The 15,250-nt window shown below is 52.2% G+C and overlaps 1 protein-coding gene across 1 annotated transcript; it reads right to left on the minus strand.

Annotated features, from left to right (window-relative positions):
• Positions 1-85: 85 nt before the first annotated feature.
• MMAB (metabolism of cobalamin associated B) lies at positions 86-15,133 on the minus strand. The gene is made up of 9 exons (XM_021008053.2): positions 14,971-15,133; positions 10,580-10,641; positions 8,503-8,596; positions 8,246-8,303; positions 4,751-4,823; positions 4,399-4,496; positions 4,078-4,142; positions 1,868-1,927; positions 86-655 (listed from the first exon to the last, which is right to left on the minus strand). The coding sequence occupies exons 1-9, from the start codon at positions 15,102-15,104 to the stop codon at positions 568-570; spliced, it is 732 nt and encodes a 243-aa protein (XP_020863712.1). The 5' UTR covers positions 15,105-15,133; the 3' UTR covers positions 86-567.
• Between the last annotated feature and the right edge of the window lie 117 nt (positions 15,134-15,250).

Consider the following 15,250-nt stretch of genomic DNA (forward strand, 5'->3'; position numbering starts at 1 on the left):
TAGCAGCCCTGGCCTGTAAATCTGCTCGGGCCTCTCCTCACGCTTGGTGGGTGACGGATGGCTCGGAGGTGACTACAATACCAAATCCTGCTGGCTTTTCCTTTATAAATGTGACATTTAAGGCCCCTCTGGCACAGGTAAATCACATTTACGTTGTGGATGTGCTCAAGCGCTCTGCTGAATCCCTGAAGTTCGAGGAAGGCTGGCCACGGGAGGGCTTCAGGAACTTTACACACGCACACACGTATGCACACACACACATACACACTGGACTCAGGCATTCCTTTTATCCTTTGGTCACCTTTGGCATCTGGCCTCCAAGTGTCCAACAGTTTTGTTTTCAGAGGCCCAGTCCTCGGGAGCACTGGCTGCTCAGAGTTGACGAGAGTCCGGGATGAAGCTGTGGGGGGATGTGATGTGAGCGGGGGTGAGGGGGTTCAGACTTTTCATCAGGACAGTCCTGGGTCCGCACGCTCCACATGCTAACTCTTGCCCCCACCTTGCTGGGATGGGGGGAGGAGGGCACTGGCCTCTCTCTTTACAGGATTTTCCCAGCACGCCTCAGCCTTAGGGGTCCTGTCTTCGGTATATTTTTTCTTCCTTCCCCTCTTTCATGGCTGTGTATCGGGCCAAAGTGAAGAGATAGTCACTGAGTCTGGAGGGGGAAAGAGAAAGAGAGAGAGAGTCAAACAACATCTCCAAAGGAGAGAGAAATGCCGATCCCCAAATTAATGTGAAAGGCAGACGTTTAAATGGCCAATTGGTCCCCAGCAGAACTTAATGGTAGTGGTGGGTCCTTGGCCAACCGCAGTTTGATGAATTGGGCATGTGGTGAACTGTCGTTGGAGCCCGAGGCTGCGGCCGGTGCCAGGGCTCCTTGCCCGACAGGCTTCCTGGCCAACAGCAGCATCCCGACTGCCCGGCAGGAAGGCCCCTGGCACATGGAGCAGGGCCAGGAGTCTAATGGACAGGCCAATTCTGGGCACTGCCACCGCCAGACCCGTGAGTCAGCGGCCCTCTTGTTCAGCCCACACCTGAACAACATCCCAGACAAGCAGCGGTCCAGCCCCTGCTAGAGGGACTTCCAGGAGAGCCTGCCCCTACAACCTGTGCCCTTACTCCTAACCTACCAGCTCCCCACAGAGATGACTCATTACCTTGGCAGGTAATGAGGAGGAGGCAGAACTGAGCACAGAAAAGAGCCTGGACTGAGGGTCAGTAGCCTGGGTCCTTGTCTGGGCTCACCCTATCACTGCTTTGACCCTGGACGAGTCAGCTCCCTCTCTGGGACTCACCCACGAACTGGGGATACCAGCCCCTGCCCTCCACTCTCATACTGCTGTGAGCACCAGGTGAGATCACGGATGGGACAGGGCTTCACGACCCTAGAGCAACCTCGACGACAGCTTGTCACAGTCCCACATCAGCGTCTCCAGTTTTCTTTTATTCATGAAACATCGAGAAAGAACCTACTGTGTGCAGGACCCGGTGTGCCTTCCCTCACAAAACCACCATGTGTTCATTTTGCACATGTTTAGTAGATGGTCTGTGTGTCCTTGTTGGAATGGAAGCTTCCTGAAGGCTGACGCCGTCTCCCATAGTAGGTGCTTTGTAACTGCTGAATAAGGCCCAGCTGCTGCCTTCAATGGCGCCAGATGGCAGAGGCAACACGACCTTGCCTGTGTATGTGCCCTCTAACTGGCCAAACTGCTGTGACACCCAGTACTTACTGATCTGTCCTCTTCAAGGCTGGAGGGTTGGAGCGAACAGGGCCCTCATTTCCAGACATCGTGAAGATAAAATGCTGAGCTTGGCTTCAAAGGGAGAGCCATTTGGGGAATGGGATTCTTTCCACTGGTTTTATTACCTGTTCAAGAATTTGGCCACGTTTGCATCCGTCTGCCCAGCCTGGACTAGCGGAACCACACTAGAAGGGGGGGAAACAAGCAGAGATTACTGGTCTCTGCGGCCTGGGAACAGTGAGTGACCTCCAGCGCCACTCCCCTCACCTCCCTGCTCAGGGCTGTCTTCTGGGCCGCCCTCAGCTCCGTCGAGGCCAGTCTTTGACCCCATCTGACTCACGATGCTATGAATGGGCACAGTGTGCACACACATGAGAGCATGAAAACTGACAGCAAGGGTGTTTAGACGACGCCCAGGAAGGGAGCTAGAAGGAGGACCCAGATGAGCTGCTACCCCCTTACCACCCTCCCCAGCCAAGCCGTGGAGCATGCTCCAGGTCTTGGCCACAGCCCCACTTTCTTGAACTCACTCACACATCCTTCTCCTCCCACCCTCCTTCATGTCTTCACACCCTGGTCCTTTGGGGAGATTGCTGGTGAACTGTGGAGAGCCAGCTGGGCTGGCCTGACCAGGGCAACTCTCGCTCAGTCACAGAATGTTACAGAGGGAGAGGAGGGGGCTAAAGGACCAGCTGGGTCAACCCTCCTACTTTACGGATGAGAAAATGGAGTGCCAAAGAGGGCTTATGACTCATCCAAGGTCACTGTGCAGCAGGCAGAGTGCTGGACTTGGGAGTCAGGAAGACAGGAAACTGAACCATGCCTCAGGCACCAACTGGCTGCATGATCCTGGGAAGGTCTCTAACTGCTGCCTGACTCAGCTTCCTCATCAGCAAAAAGGAGCGCTAATAGTACCTGCTTCCCAGGGTCGCTGTAAGGATCAGATGAGATGATATCGTAAAGTGCTTTGCAAATCTTAGAGCGCTATACAAACGTCAGCTGTTTTTTGTTACTGTGATGTTAACTACTGTTATTACTGTCTTGGTTAGTGGCAGAGCTGGAGCTAGAAACAAACAGGGTCTCCTGGCCCAGGCCAGCCTCCTCTGCACTCTGCCCATTCAGCAGGCCATCAGCTGGCCTGCACGCCCACAGGAGGCTGTGAGGCCGGCCTGGGCTGGCTTTTGTTTGCAGGGACAGGCTGAGGAGATCCCCAAGCACTTAAGGCCATAGGATATGCCTTCATATACAGGAGAGACTTTATCTCCTGGTCCCTCCTCAAATCAGGGCTTTATTTCCCTCCCCATGCAGGGGTGCACGGCCGGCGCCACTAAGCCAGAGGCGTCTTCGTGTGGATTTATTCCTCTTCAAACGTTTAATGTGATGTCCCTGGAAAAGTGACGTTTTGCTTTAGTTCTCCCCTCTCCTGTGACATGGCTCTAGACTCTGGGGGGGCCTAGGGGGTACCCCCGATAGCTTACTCACGGGCTCACAAATGTTGCCTGAATGAAGCTGTTCTATCCCATATGCACCTTCTTCCTATGGCTCTGGCCATGAGCATGGGCATAGAGGCATCCTGGGGCCCTGGCCGTGAGCCTCTGGCTCAGATTCACAGAAGGATAAATTCTCCATTGTATGGATGAGGAAACTGAGGCCCAGACAGGGTGACTGGCCTAAATGCACAGCGATTAAGTAGCAGCACACCTGGAACCACAACCTGGGTTTTCTGATTTCTTCTCCTTCTAGAAAGGATGAACCTGAGGCCCAAAGGATGTGACATGCTCAAGGTCACAGGGACTGAGTAGAAATCTCAGGACTAGAATCCAGGTCTCCTGACTCCCAATGTCCTTTTCTCTCTGCCAGGCTGCTACTCATTCACTCCTTCATTCATTCACTGCTTCATTCAGTCATTCACTCACCTAGTCATTCATTTGTTCATTCATTCATTCACCCATTCATTCCTTTAATAATTCATTTATTCATTCATCTACTCCTTCATTTGCCCACTTATTTATTCACGTATTCAATCCCTCCCTCATTCATTCATTCACTCATTCACTCTCATTCATTTAACCACTCATTTGCTCATTCACTCAATCACTCATTCATTCACTCACACATTCACCCATTTGCTCAATCACTCACTCATTTATTCATTCACTTGCACATTCACTCATTCATTCACTCTCACATTCACTCATTTGCTCATTCACTCACTCATGGATTCATGCATCCACTCATGATTAAAGCCTGGGCTGGCTGCTGGGGGCAGACACAAAGATGAGGAAGACACATCTGCACTCAGGCCGTCCCTCCCTCCCGTCCTTCAGCCTCTCACCATCTCTCAGCTCTGCGGCACACAGCCCGGCATAAGTGGAGCGCCGCACTGCTCTTGCCTCCTGACTGAAACAGAAAACAAGACATTGACTCTGATAGGCTGTGGTGCCGTATTTAGTGGAGAGAAGGCCTGGGAAGAGCCACAGCTCCTCCCCACGTCCAAAGGCCACAGAGATGAGACGACAGGAGCTCCCGCTTTTTTCAGCACAAGCGCACACACATGTGCACGTGCGCATGCTCACACACACACACACACACACACACACACACACACCCATGGGTTTGGCCAAAGCCCAAGTGATTCAGTAACTCCAATACCTACAGGCAGAATGAAAGCCGTGAGGGCAGGGAGCTGGCTCGTGTATGCGTCTATCCAGCGCTCCAGGTCTAGGATGGCATCCTCACTGAACGCCGTGCGCTCTGCAGAGGGACAGAGGAAGCCCAAGGAAACCCTCGTGAGGCCAATGCTCATCGCAGAGCCTCGGGCAGAACGCCCTCGCCCTTCCCCAGAATGGACACAGCTTCTCCCCTCCCTCTGGGGGCTTCCCCGCCATCCCACGGCTGCGTTCTTGGCCCGTCCAGAGATAACAGTGGGCCCAGGCTGAGGGAGGGCACGCCCAGGATGCTCAAAGGGAACTGCTACCTCTGTAAGGGTCAGATAAAGAGAGAATTACTCAAGTGAGCCTCCCTGGCCGAAGACAGCGGCGTCGCGATGGCCGAGCCGGCATCCTGTAGCCTGCACTGGATCTGGGGAGAGCAGCAGAAGGTGAGGAGCAGAGGTGCCTTGTAACAGTCCCGCAAAGCACTGAGGCGGCAGTTTGGTGGGGACAGTCAGAACCTTTAATCAGTGGACATTAAACCCTCCATGTGAAGGCCCTCCCGGAAACCTCGCCCTCCTTGCAGGAAGGGGTTTGCTGGGCTGTTCCTGGGGCCGCAGGAGGACAAGGGCCCCCTCAATGATGGCTACAGTCTGCACGCAGATGGTTCAAAACCCAACAGCAGAGGCGCCAATCCCACATCACACGCGCACACACGCGCGCACACACACACACACACACACACACACACACACACACACACGGAGACTACTCATCTTTTGTAAAGCTGACATCCTTGGTTTGTCTAGCACCAACAAGCCAAAAAAACCAAACTTTATCTGTGTTTTCTAAATGGCTGGGGTCTACAAAGTGTATCTGAGCCTCATCTCTCCTTCCGATTCCCTAGTAAGCTCACACTGGGCCCTCTGTGGAGGAGGAAGAGGAGGAGGAGGAGGGGGAGAGGGAGGAGGAAGAATACGACTAAGGGAGTACTAAGCGTGACTGCCCTTATTATGGTCACAAAGTAAGTGAAAGAGACACACTGGTCTTAGACCTCCAGACTGAAATCTCTACCACAATCACCGACCAGCTACCACACGAAGGAAACCTGTAAACCTGGAGCCTGATTTCAGAAGTTTCAAGACAGATGGCGGTGCAGTGGATGGAGCCCTGGGTCAGGAATCAGGAAGACCTGAGCTCAAATCTATACTTACTAGCTGTGCGACCCTGGGCAAGTCATTTCACTGCTGTCTGCCTCAGTTTCTCTAACTGTAAAATGAGGATGATAATAGCATCTACCTCCCAGGGTTGTTGTGAAGATTGAATGTGGTTATAATGATAAATTCCCCAGCACAGTGCCTGGAACATAGTAGGTACTTATTATTATTATTATTTTTTAAATAGCTTTTGGATATGAGTGGATAACAGGGAAAAAACCCTAGGTCTGAAGGCTGAAGAACTGGCTTTTTCTAACTCTCTGGCCCAGTGTGGCCACTTTTGGCTGTTGTGACTTGGGATAAATCACTCCCTTCCCATCCTGCCAACCCTCAGTTTTTTCCTCTGTAAAATGTGTGTTAGATGAGATAACGCCAGCATCCCTTCCAGCTCCGATCACCTCCATCACATGGCCTCGCAAGGTACCTTCATGCCACTAGCTTAAGCTCGTGAGCCTCAAACGAAAGTGCAAACAGATGTTCTGTCCTTCCCTTGGCCTCGTGTTTACTGGTGCTCCCGTTTCCAATCTGCTCAGGAACACTGGCCAGGCCCCCTCCCAAGGAGGGGCTGTCCTTATTAACAGTCTCAGAGATGGAAGGGAACTCGGTGGCCATGTAGGCCGACTTGTACCAGAATCTCTGCTAGGATACTTCCCCCTGGCAGGCGTCTGGCTTCTGGCTGGAGAATTCCATTGACAGGGAATCCATGTTCCACTCTGGGAGAGCTGGGGTGGGGAGTTTTTCCTTCCAGAAAGCTGGAATCCGCCTTTCTACAGCTTTCTCACCGCTCTCCTTGTCCTGCCCCCTAGGACTAAGCCAAAGAAGTCTGATCCCTCTTCCACATTACAGCTATCGAAGCACCTGGAGGCGGCAATCCCGTCCCCTCAGCAAGGGGCTCCCATCGGCAACAGCAGGATTAAACCGAAGCATCATCGGGGCAAATTTATGGCATTAAATGTCAAAATCAATAAGGAAGGGAGCAAGGAGCTTACTGAGTTGAGTCTGCACTTGTAACCAAGACAACAGTAAAGATTAATGAGTGAAAACCAAAACGGGAAATGATAAAAAAACCCAACAAACTCCAGAGCTGTTTTTTAGGAGATTAACAAAACTAATAAGCAAAGAGGGAAAAAATGAAAGAGAATAAGCTCAAATCAGAAATGACAAAGCAGGGGCGGCGAGGGGGTGCAGGGGACAGAGCGCCAGCCCTGGAGTCAGGAGGACCCGAGTTCAAATCCGGCCTCAGACCAGACACTTACTAGCTGTGTGACCCCGGGCAAGTCACTTAACCCCCAACTGCCTAAAAAAAAAAAAAGACAAAGTGAAGGCAAAATATTTCAAAAAATCAGATGACCATACCCAAATCTATGCTAATAATCTAAGAACCTCAAAGAAATGACTGCTTATTCACACAATATCAAAAGTAACATGTAGAGAATCTGATCTAAATAGACTAGAAATATCTGCATGAAAGTACCAAGTCCACATAGATTCATAAGCAAATCTGACCCAACTTTTAAAGAAAAAGTAATTTCTCTGCTCCACAGACTGATTCTACAAAGAGAGAAAGACGGTACATGGTTTTGATCCCTAAACCAGGAAAAGATAAGGCTGAGAAAGAAAAGTGTAGGCCAAGATCATTAATGCATTCTGATGCATAATTTTAAATAGGATAATAGATTCAGGGATGAAAGGGGCTTTAGAGGTCATCAAGGTCAAATCTCCCACCTTACTGAGTCCTAAAACACTGAGTCATGGAGAGCTTAAGTGACTTGCCTAGGATGATGTAGTTAATAATACTCAGGAACAGAACAGAGCAGCACTACAAAAATGATATTGATTATGACCAAGTGTGACTTATAACTGGAATGCAGGGATGGCTAAGATCAGGATAACAATCAATCTGGTAAATCTTTTCAACACAAGAAAAAAAAAGTAAAGATTACATAATTATGCCATTAGGAGAGAAAGCCTTTGATAAAATATGGCACTTAGTGATGTTCAAAACACTAAAAAATAAAGGAAAGGAAGGATTTTTTTTTCTTCATATGATAAAAGGTATATATTTGAAACCATGAGCTAACAGATGTTCTTTGCCGGGATCAGACAGCGGGCCCATCGTATTTATCAAGCAGCCACAGCTCTGATACAAAGGGATGCTCCTTGAGCTGTCCCCAAACCAAGCTTAGGGGAAGTCAGGTATAGTACTGAAGAATCACCTCTGGCCTTAGCAGGGTAACTACAACAAAAATCCCCCCCAATGGAACCCCAAATGAAGTTGGTTTCTCTATACTGGGTGTATTGCCAACCAAGGCTTCTTCCCCTGGCTGGTCTCAGCTCAGGCAGCAACAGGAACCGGGGACTACACTTCAGAGAAAGCAGGAAGTCAGACTAGGATTGACCTACATAGTGAATACAGGCCAAACCAGATGTTTTACACCAAAAAAGCCAGGTTGACTGACAGCTCACAACATAGGTCAGTTCATGGGCCTCATGGTCCCTTCCAGGAGAATGCCCCCCAGAGCGCTTCCCAATGTTTGGCAGGGAGGAAGGCAGGCCAGCTGCCCCTGCAGGCAGCTGAGATGTGTGCCCACCGCCCGGGTCATTCACCAAGGGAGAAGGGGTTGGCGTTACTCACTTTCTCAAGTTCATCTATGAACGTGTGGCCTTTTTCTGTCATGACTTCTATGGCAAACCTAAGGGAACCAGAAAAAGTCGCTCCTTAGGTGTGGGCTCAGCGGACTTCTCAGCTATTCTGGGCCGCCGAGGTGATCTAGAAAGTGGGATGAGAAGCCCCTCTCCCCCTCCCCCAGACGGGGCACGCGGTGACTACAGTTGTTGCTACAGATGTACCAAAGGCAAAGACAACCCGGGTCCCAATCACAGCTCAGTTACCCAAGAGCTGAACTTAATTCATCCGTTGTTCCCAAGGCTTCAAACACTTGGTCGTCCTTGGGTCTTCTTTCCCCAGTGAAAGTGCTGGAAAAACCTGTGGGAAAAGAGGGACAGAGGTCAGGAGTTGGCTCTGAGTTAGCCATGGTGGGGGAGAGACAGGGCCCTGGGGGCTTCTCTTTGAGGGCTTTCCCTATAAACCCTTCTGTCTGTTACTGCTGCCGACTAGACAGAGCACCTGTCAGTGTTACTCTAAATATGGGGGTACTTTTAAGGCCGATGAGACACTTTCCTTAGAACAGAGAATACCAGAGCTGGGAGGGGCCTTAGAACAGGGATGTCAGGGCTGGGAGGGGGCCTTAGAACAGGAAGTATCAGAACTGGGAGGGACCTTAGAACAGGGGATGTCAGGGCTGGGAAGGGCCTCAGAACAGGGATGTCAGGGCTGGGAAGGGCCTCAGAACAGGGATGTCAGGGCTGGGAGGGGCCTTAGAACAGGAAGTACCAGAACTGGGAGGGACCTTAGAACAGGGGATGTCAGGGCTGGGAGGGGACCTGGAAATCTAGTTTCATCTCCACATTTTCCAGAAAAGAAACTGAGACTACAGAAAGGGGGACCTTTGTGAAACTCCTAAGGTACCACACCTTTTAGTGACAGATCTAGGCCCATAATCCAAGTCGCCTGATTTTAAGGGGTAAGGACAAAACAAAACAGATACCTAGATAAACAATAATAGCTAACACCCACAGAGCACTCCACGGTTTACAAAGTGCTGTAGAAACATTCTCACTTGAGGCTTACGATCACCCTGGGAAGTAATGGCATTATTATTCCCATTTTACAGATGAGAAAACTGAAGCAGACAGATGTTTGGTGCCTTGCCCAGGGCCCCACGGCTAGGAAGTGTCTGAGGCTGGGCTCGAACTCGGGTCTTACTGCCCTGACCACTCTGCCAACCATCCCTAACTTGCCTATAACACCGATGACACTTAAAGCCAAACCGTCACAACAGCAGAGTCAGACAAACAAAACACGTCCTGCCCATTACGCAAAGAGGGGGCCCAGCGTGAAAGAGTCAACACAGACCGCCAGTGGAGCAGAGAGGGCCGGGCTCAGGGCCTTCAAGCTCCCCCGCCGTTGGGGGCCCAGAGGTCAGCCAGGCAGGGGTCATGGACCTCCCCGTGAGTGACATAGCCGGACGCCAGGCCTGGGGTGCCGGCGGTGGCGGGGATGCTACCCTGGGGCGCCCGCTCTCCCCCAGGCCGTCATCCCGACTGGCCTCTTCCTTACTCGGACGTTTTTTTCCTAGGCGGGACACAGTCCAACCTCTTTGGGGAGTACTTATTTACACCTCTTTTTTTAAATTGTCTGGGGCTCAGTGTATTTCAGCAGCCACGGCTGAGAGTCTCAACCCAGGGAGAATATCTGTGTTGGGAGACACCTTTCCTGCGTTCCTCTGACTCAATCATGGGGCTAAAGCCAACTGTAGGCTAGAGGGGCTCAGATAACCCCTCTAAAGGAGCCCGGCAGGAAGCACCAGTGGACCCCTCAGCTCCACACTGACCCCGCATCCACTCATCACCTCCTGACTTGGACGTGTCCACACCTGCGAGGCTAATACATGCCTTGTAATTAAGAAATAATTACTCAGAGACAGGGCTGTGAAAAGTCTGCGTGTGGATGGAACGCAGTCTTTTTGTGCGCTGAGAAGGATGAATGTGAGGCCCAAAGATGAATGGGAAGATGGATTTGAACGGATGCAGGGAGAACTGGGCAGGACCCAGAAAGCAATGTGAGAGGGAGGGGGGTGGCCCCAAACCGTCACGGCTGAGTGTGCCTAGACCCCTCGGTCTCCTCTTTGCAGAGGGCCGGGGGATGGGTGTGGATCCTGACTCTCTTGATGGCCAGGGTTCACTTTTCAAATGTTTTTCGTTATGAGGAAAGGCCTGGTGGGTAGAGAAGGGGAATCTGTTTGGAAATAGCAGAGATGTTACACAGCAGAGCTATCCGTGGAAGGAGAGAAAAGTCGGGTCGTGCCAGGTTCTGGTGCTTCCCCGTCCGCCAGGTCTCCCCAGCTACCTTGGTCTCCTGTTTTGGTGTAGATCTTGGGCAGCCTTCTCGTCTCTGATGCAGACTGTGGCCTAGGGAGGAACAGACCCCGAGTCAGTCACCTACTTAGCAGTATTTGTTCTGTGTGGGGCCCCTTGCAGGGAGCCGGCGACCCCCAAGGACACCAGAGACACGCTTCCTGCCCTCTACGGTCTTAAAGACTGGGAACCACGGACCGTGAAGATGAGAGGTCAGAGGACACCTGGAACCTCGATGAGCTGGGAGAGGTCTGCTTTTTTACCAGACCAGCCAATGCGCATGCAGCGCTGGGTAGACCTGGGCAAGCCACTTAACCTGAGACTCCTCTTCCTCCTCTGAAATGGGAAAGGATGATAGCGCCCACTGAACATGTAAGGCTGAGTGAGATCACGTCCTCGCGTGAGCCGCAGCCGTTGGGAAGGCGTGAACAAAGGGGTGTGTGTGTGTGTAGAAAGGAGAGGGGCTGGCCAGATGGAAGGCCGTGTGCTCCCCTGTGATGCATCACAGGAAACTGAGGAAGGCCCTCGCGGCTCTCCGTGTGCCTCCTCTTCCCCTCTGGGGTCCGGCCACGCGGGCCCCTCTGTCCCTTGCTCGCTGGCCACCGGCCAGCTCTGGGATGAGCCTCTCTAGTTCTGAGGAGAGTCCCTCCTATCCTCAGGGAGCAGCTCTTCCCAATCGTCCCGACAGCGAGGCACCCATACACTAAACTATTTTGTATTGGCTTGAGCTAATTCTCTTCATGCTCATTCTGAATAGACTTAAGTATGTCCTTGTCCTCTCCCTTGTTGGAATGTCAGCTCCCAGGGATCAGGGACTGGTCCCTTCACTGTTTTTGTATGCTCAGCGCCGGGCACACAGTAGGTGCTTAGTAAATGCTTGTGGACTGAGTGATTAAAGCCCTTCACCTCTTGCCTCCAGCCCATCGTTTCAAGCCTCACTATACACGGGACTCTGGTCTGGTCAGTCTGGCCTTGGCTACTTCCTCTTCAACCTTCCTGCCTCTGGACCTGCAGTACACGGCCCCTTCCCCTCTGCCTCCACCTTCTCAGTGGCCTTTAATAAACGCTCAGTGACTGACTGCGCTCCCCATCCCCACTCTCGGCATCCTCACCAGCTAGCAACAGCAGGGGCTTTACAAAGGCTTGCCGAGAGGAGGTAAGTCTGGGCTTGGTTTTCTTTGGCCAATAGGACTTGGGGAGAAGAGGGGAGGGGTGGCTGTCACGAAGGCTGGGAGCCTGGGGGAATTCTGGGCATCTGGTCCTGGCAGGGCTGGCCCAGGGGACTGAGAGCTGAAAGGGGCTTTAGGGAGGATCTACTTTACAGGTCAAGAAACTGAGGTTAGTAAAATCCAGGTTCCCTGACTCCAAATCCCTGAAGGATTCTTTTAACTTTTTGGAATATTTTTAGGGGTATTAAGTGGGTTTTTTTTTCTCCCCATTAAAAGTAGATCTGACTTTTGGAAACAGCCCCAAGTCATCTGAGTGTGATGCCAGAGCTGGAAAATCCTATTGTGGGTCCCAAAGAAGGTGTGGCCCTAGAGTTAACAGACGCATTAGGTGTCCTCGTGGCTTGTAATCTGGCTCTGACAGCAAGTCCAAAAGGGTGGGCATGGGCATGTTCTGACTGGCGGCTTGCCCAGAGGAATGAATGTCTGGAGTCAGACTGGTTTAGAAGGTTCAGGAGAGTCTATAGATTTTAATGTTTATTAAAAACACCCACAGAGAAAGAACATGACTTCATAAATGCATCACACTTCACAGAATCCCCGAATACTAGGCTACAGGCAGGGTCAGCACCACAAGACTGGGGGTCTGGTCTGGCAACACTATTACTTGTGGTTCTAAGGTCAGCCTGTGTATTGTCCTACTAGGCAAGGGACCAGCCTGCCCTAGGAATGGATTCAGTGGATTTAGAGCGGGAGGGACCTTCGAGGCCATCTAGTCCAACCCCCCCATTTTACAGATGAAGAAACTGAGGCCCAGACAGGGGAGAGGCAGAGAGCTAGGGTTATCACCCGGGTCCTCAGATTCCAAATCCAGCCTCCAGATGGGCACTGCTGGCCTCAGGCGGAAGTGAAGGCCCCAAAGGCCGAATCTGAGGAGGGCAGCAATGAGTGAAGGTCACAGAGGCGACCTGGGCCTGACAGGAGGAAAAACCTGGCTTCTGAGAAGCCCTGCTGGAGAGAGAAGTGGGCTGCCTCACAGGTGCTACAATCTCCAAACAAAGACGGGGCTTGTCTGAGGCAGGATCAGGGGTCAGGGAGGCCGCTCCTACTAAGCTATGGGCGGGGACCAGGGCAGGTCTCTGAGCTCTGCGCCTTCCAACTCCGGAATCTGCAGTCCAAACAACCAAAGTCTGGGTTCCAACTCAGCTCTGCTACTGACTCGGTGTGACCTGGTTTTCTGGGACTCAGTTTCCCATTTGCAAACCGAGGTAACTGCACTAGATGCAAGCTCCCCGACCTATCATCACTGGTGGGCGCGCCGCGACACCCGCATCTTCAGTCTCCGGGCTTCGAGGTCCTCCCTCTCCAAACCATCCTCCACACGGCTGCCAGCGGCATCCATCATTCCCAAAGCCTTCTGCTCAAAAGAAGGTCTGGCACCTCTCTATCACTGCCAGGACGAAGTACGAAACCCCTCTGGCACGTAAAGACAGCCAAGCTCCGGCCTCCTGGCTCAGTACATGACACTCCTTTTCCTTCGCCATTCTAGCCAAACTGGCCAGTCTGCTCATACACAGTGTTCTATTTCCCACCGCCAGGCCTTTGTCCGAGCTGCGCACCATATTTCTCCAGCTTCCCTTTTACCTGAAGCCTTTGCTGATTCCTCAGCTGCTAATGCCCTACCAATTACCTTGTATTTACGCACACACACTATATACGTGTATATGATACTTTATATGCATATCTTTTATTCTCTAGAAGAACAGCTAACATTTATATAGCACTTTAAGGTTTATGAAAGACCGGACATATGCCCTCTTCTCTTCTCTTCTCCCTCTATTCTACTTCACTCGTCGATCTCAACAACTCCCATGGATTTAATTACCATCTCTACGCTGACGATTCTCAAATCTACCCATTCTGCCCCAACGTCTCCACTGACCTCCAGTCCCACATCTCTCCTTGTCTCTCAGACATCTCAGGTTGGATGTCCCATTGACATCCTCAACTCAACAAGCCCCAAACAGAACTCACTTGGACCTTCCCTATTTGGTGCCCTGTTGAGGGCACCACCACCCTCCTAGTCCCCCAGGCTCCCACCCTAGGAGTCATCCTGGACTCCTCACTGTCTCTCACCCCGTAGATCCAAGATGGTGCCAGGTCCATCGATTTCAACTCTTCACCTCTCCAACATGCCCCCTTGTCTCCTCGGACACTGCCCCCACCCTGGTGCAGACCCTCATCTTCTCACACCTGGACTACTGCCGTAGCTGCTGGGGGGTCTGCCTGCCTCAGGACCCTCCCCACTCTGATCCAGTCTTCCTGGAGCTGCCAAACAGATCACCCTAAAGTGAAAGTCTGACAACGTTATTCCACCCCCATTCCGTGAACTTCCTTTCTCCTCCAGGATCAAACATAAAACGCTCTGCTGGGTGTTCAAAGCCCCCCTCCCAACCCATCCCACTCCTATGTTCCAGCCTTCTCCCACCTGACTCTCTGACACATACCCTTTGACCCAAAGACACCGGCCTCCAACACGTTCCATCTCTCAGCTCTGGGCATTTTCTCTGACTGTTCCCCATGCCTAGAACACTCATCTTCCTCCCCTCACACTACTGACCTCCCTGGCTTTCTTCAAGTCTTAAATAAAATCCCATCTTCCACAGGAACCCTTCCCCAACCCCCTTAATCTCAGTACCTCCTTTCCTACTAATCCTGTATACATCTTGCTTCGTATCTATTTGTTTGTACATGTCTCCTCCCGTTAGATTATAAGCTCCTTGAGGGCAGGGACTGTCCTGCGCCTCTTTGTGTATTTAGCACATTTTGTATTTAGTGTTTGAGGCAGTGCCTGGCACACAGTAGGTGCTTAATAAATGCTTGTTGGGTGACTGGTCAAGATGGAGAGGGTTTGCAAGTGCCTTGCCCAGAGTTAAATGGTGGCAGAGCAGGATTGGAACCTGGGTCTCCGGCTCCTCACCCCGGCTCTGTCCCACTGAGGCACGTGGAGGAAAGGGGGGGGATGGAAATGCCGGCTTTCTGTCGCCATAACGACGCCATAAGCGTTGCCATGGTGACACCGGAAGGAGACGACGTCGTCGCCGCGCTGACGTCACGACGACGACGCGGCGTTACCAAGGCCATGCCCCGGCGAGGGCTGCTCACCCCCGTGGGTCGCTGCCACCCCGGCCTGCTGGCAGAAGAGCCCGGCACTCACCTTTCAGCGCTTTCCCCTTGCTGGGATTCGCGGCTCTGCCTGCGGGAACACCGCAACTCCCGCGCGCAGACCAGACGGGCCAGACCCATGTCGAGGCCCAGGCCCATTCGGCCGCCCTTGCTCCATAGAGCCATCGCGTTGAGCCTGACCCTGCTCGGTTCCCGTACAGCCCCCCCACCCCCCGCTGTCACGCCACCAACCGCACCACCAAGTGTTGTCGTTGTCCGATTGGTCAATGCTCTGCCGAGGGCTGACCTGACCCTGAGACGCATTTCCGATT

This window comes from Phascolarctos cinereus, unplaced genomic scaffold (assembly GCF_003287225.1).
Source record: "Phascolarctos cinereus isolate Bilbo 61053 unplaced genomic scaffold, phaCin_HiC Scaffold_4;HRSCAF=312, whole genome shotgun sequence".
NCBI classification, from domain to species: Eukaryota; Metazoa; Chordata; class Mammalia; order Diprotodontia; family Phascolarctidae; genus Phascolarctos; species Phascolarctos cinereus.

Excerpts from the sequence above, each read along its gene's own strand:
- MMAB (XM_021008053.2), bottom strand. The coding sequence starts at position 15,104 with ATGGCTCTATGGAGCAAGGGCGGCCGAATGGGCCTGGGCCTCGACATG. Across the intron at positions 1,928-4,077 it reads TGCCGCAGAGCTGAGAGATG|TGTGGTTCCGCTAGTCCAGG; the intron begins GTGAGAGGCTGA and ends CCCCCCTTCTAG. Across the intron at positions 656-1,867 it reads GTGGCCAAATTCTTGAACAG|ACTCAGTGACTATCTCTTCA; the intron begins GTAATAAAACCA and ends TTCCCCCTCCAG.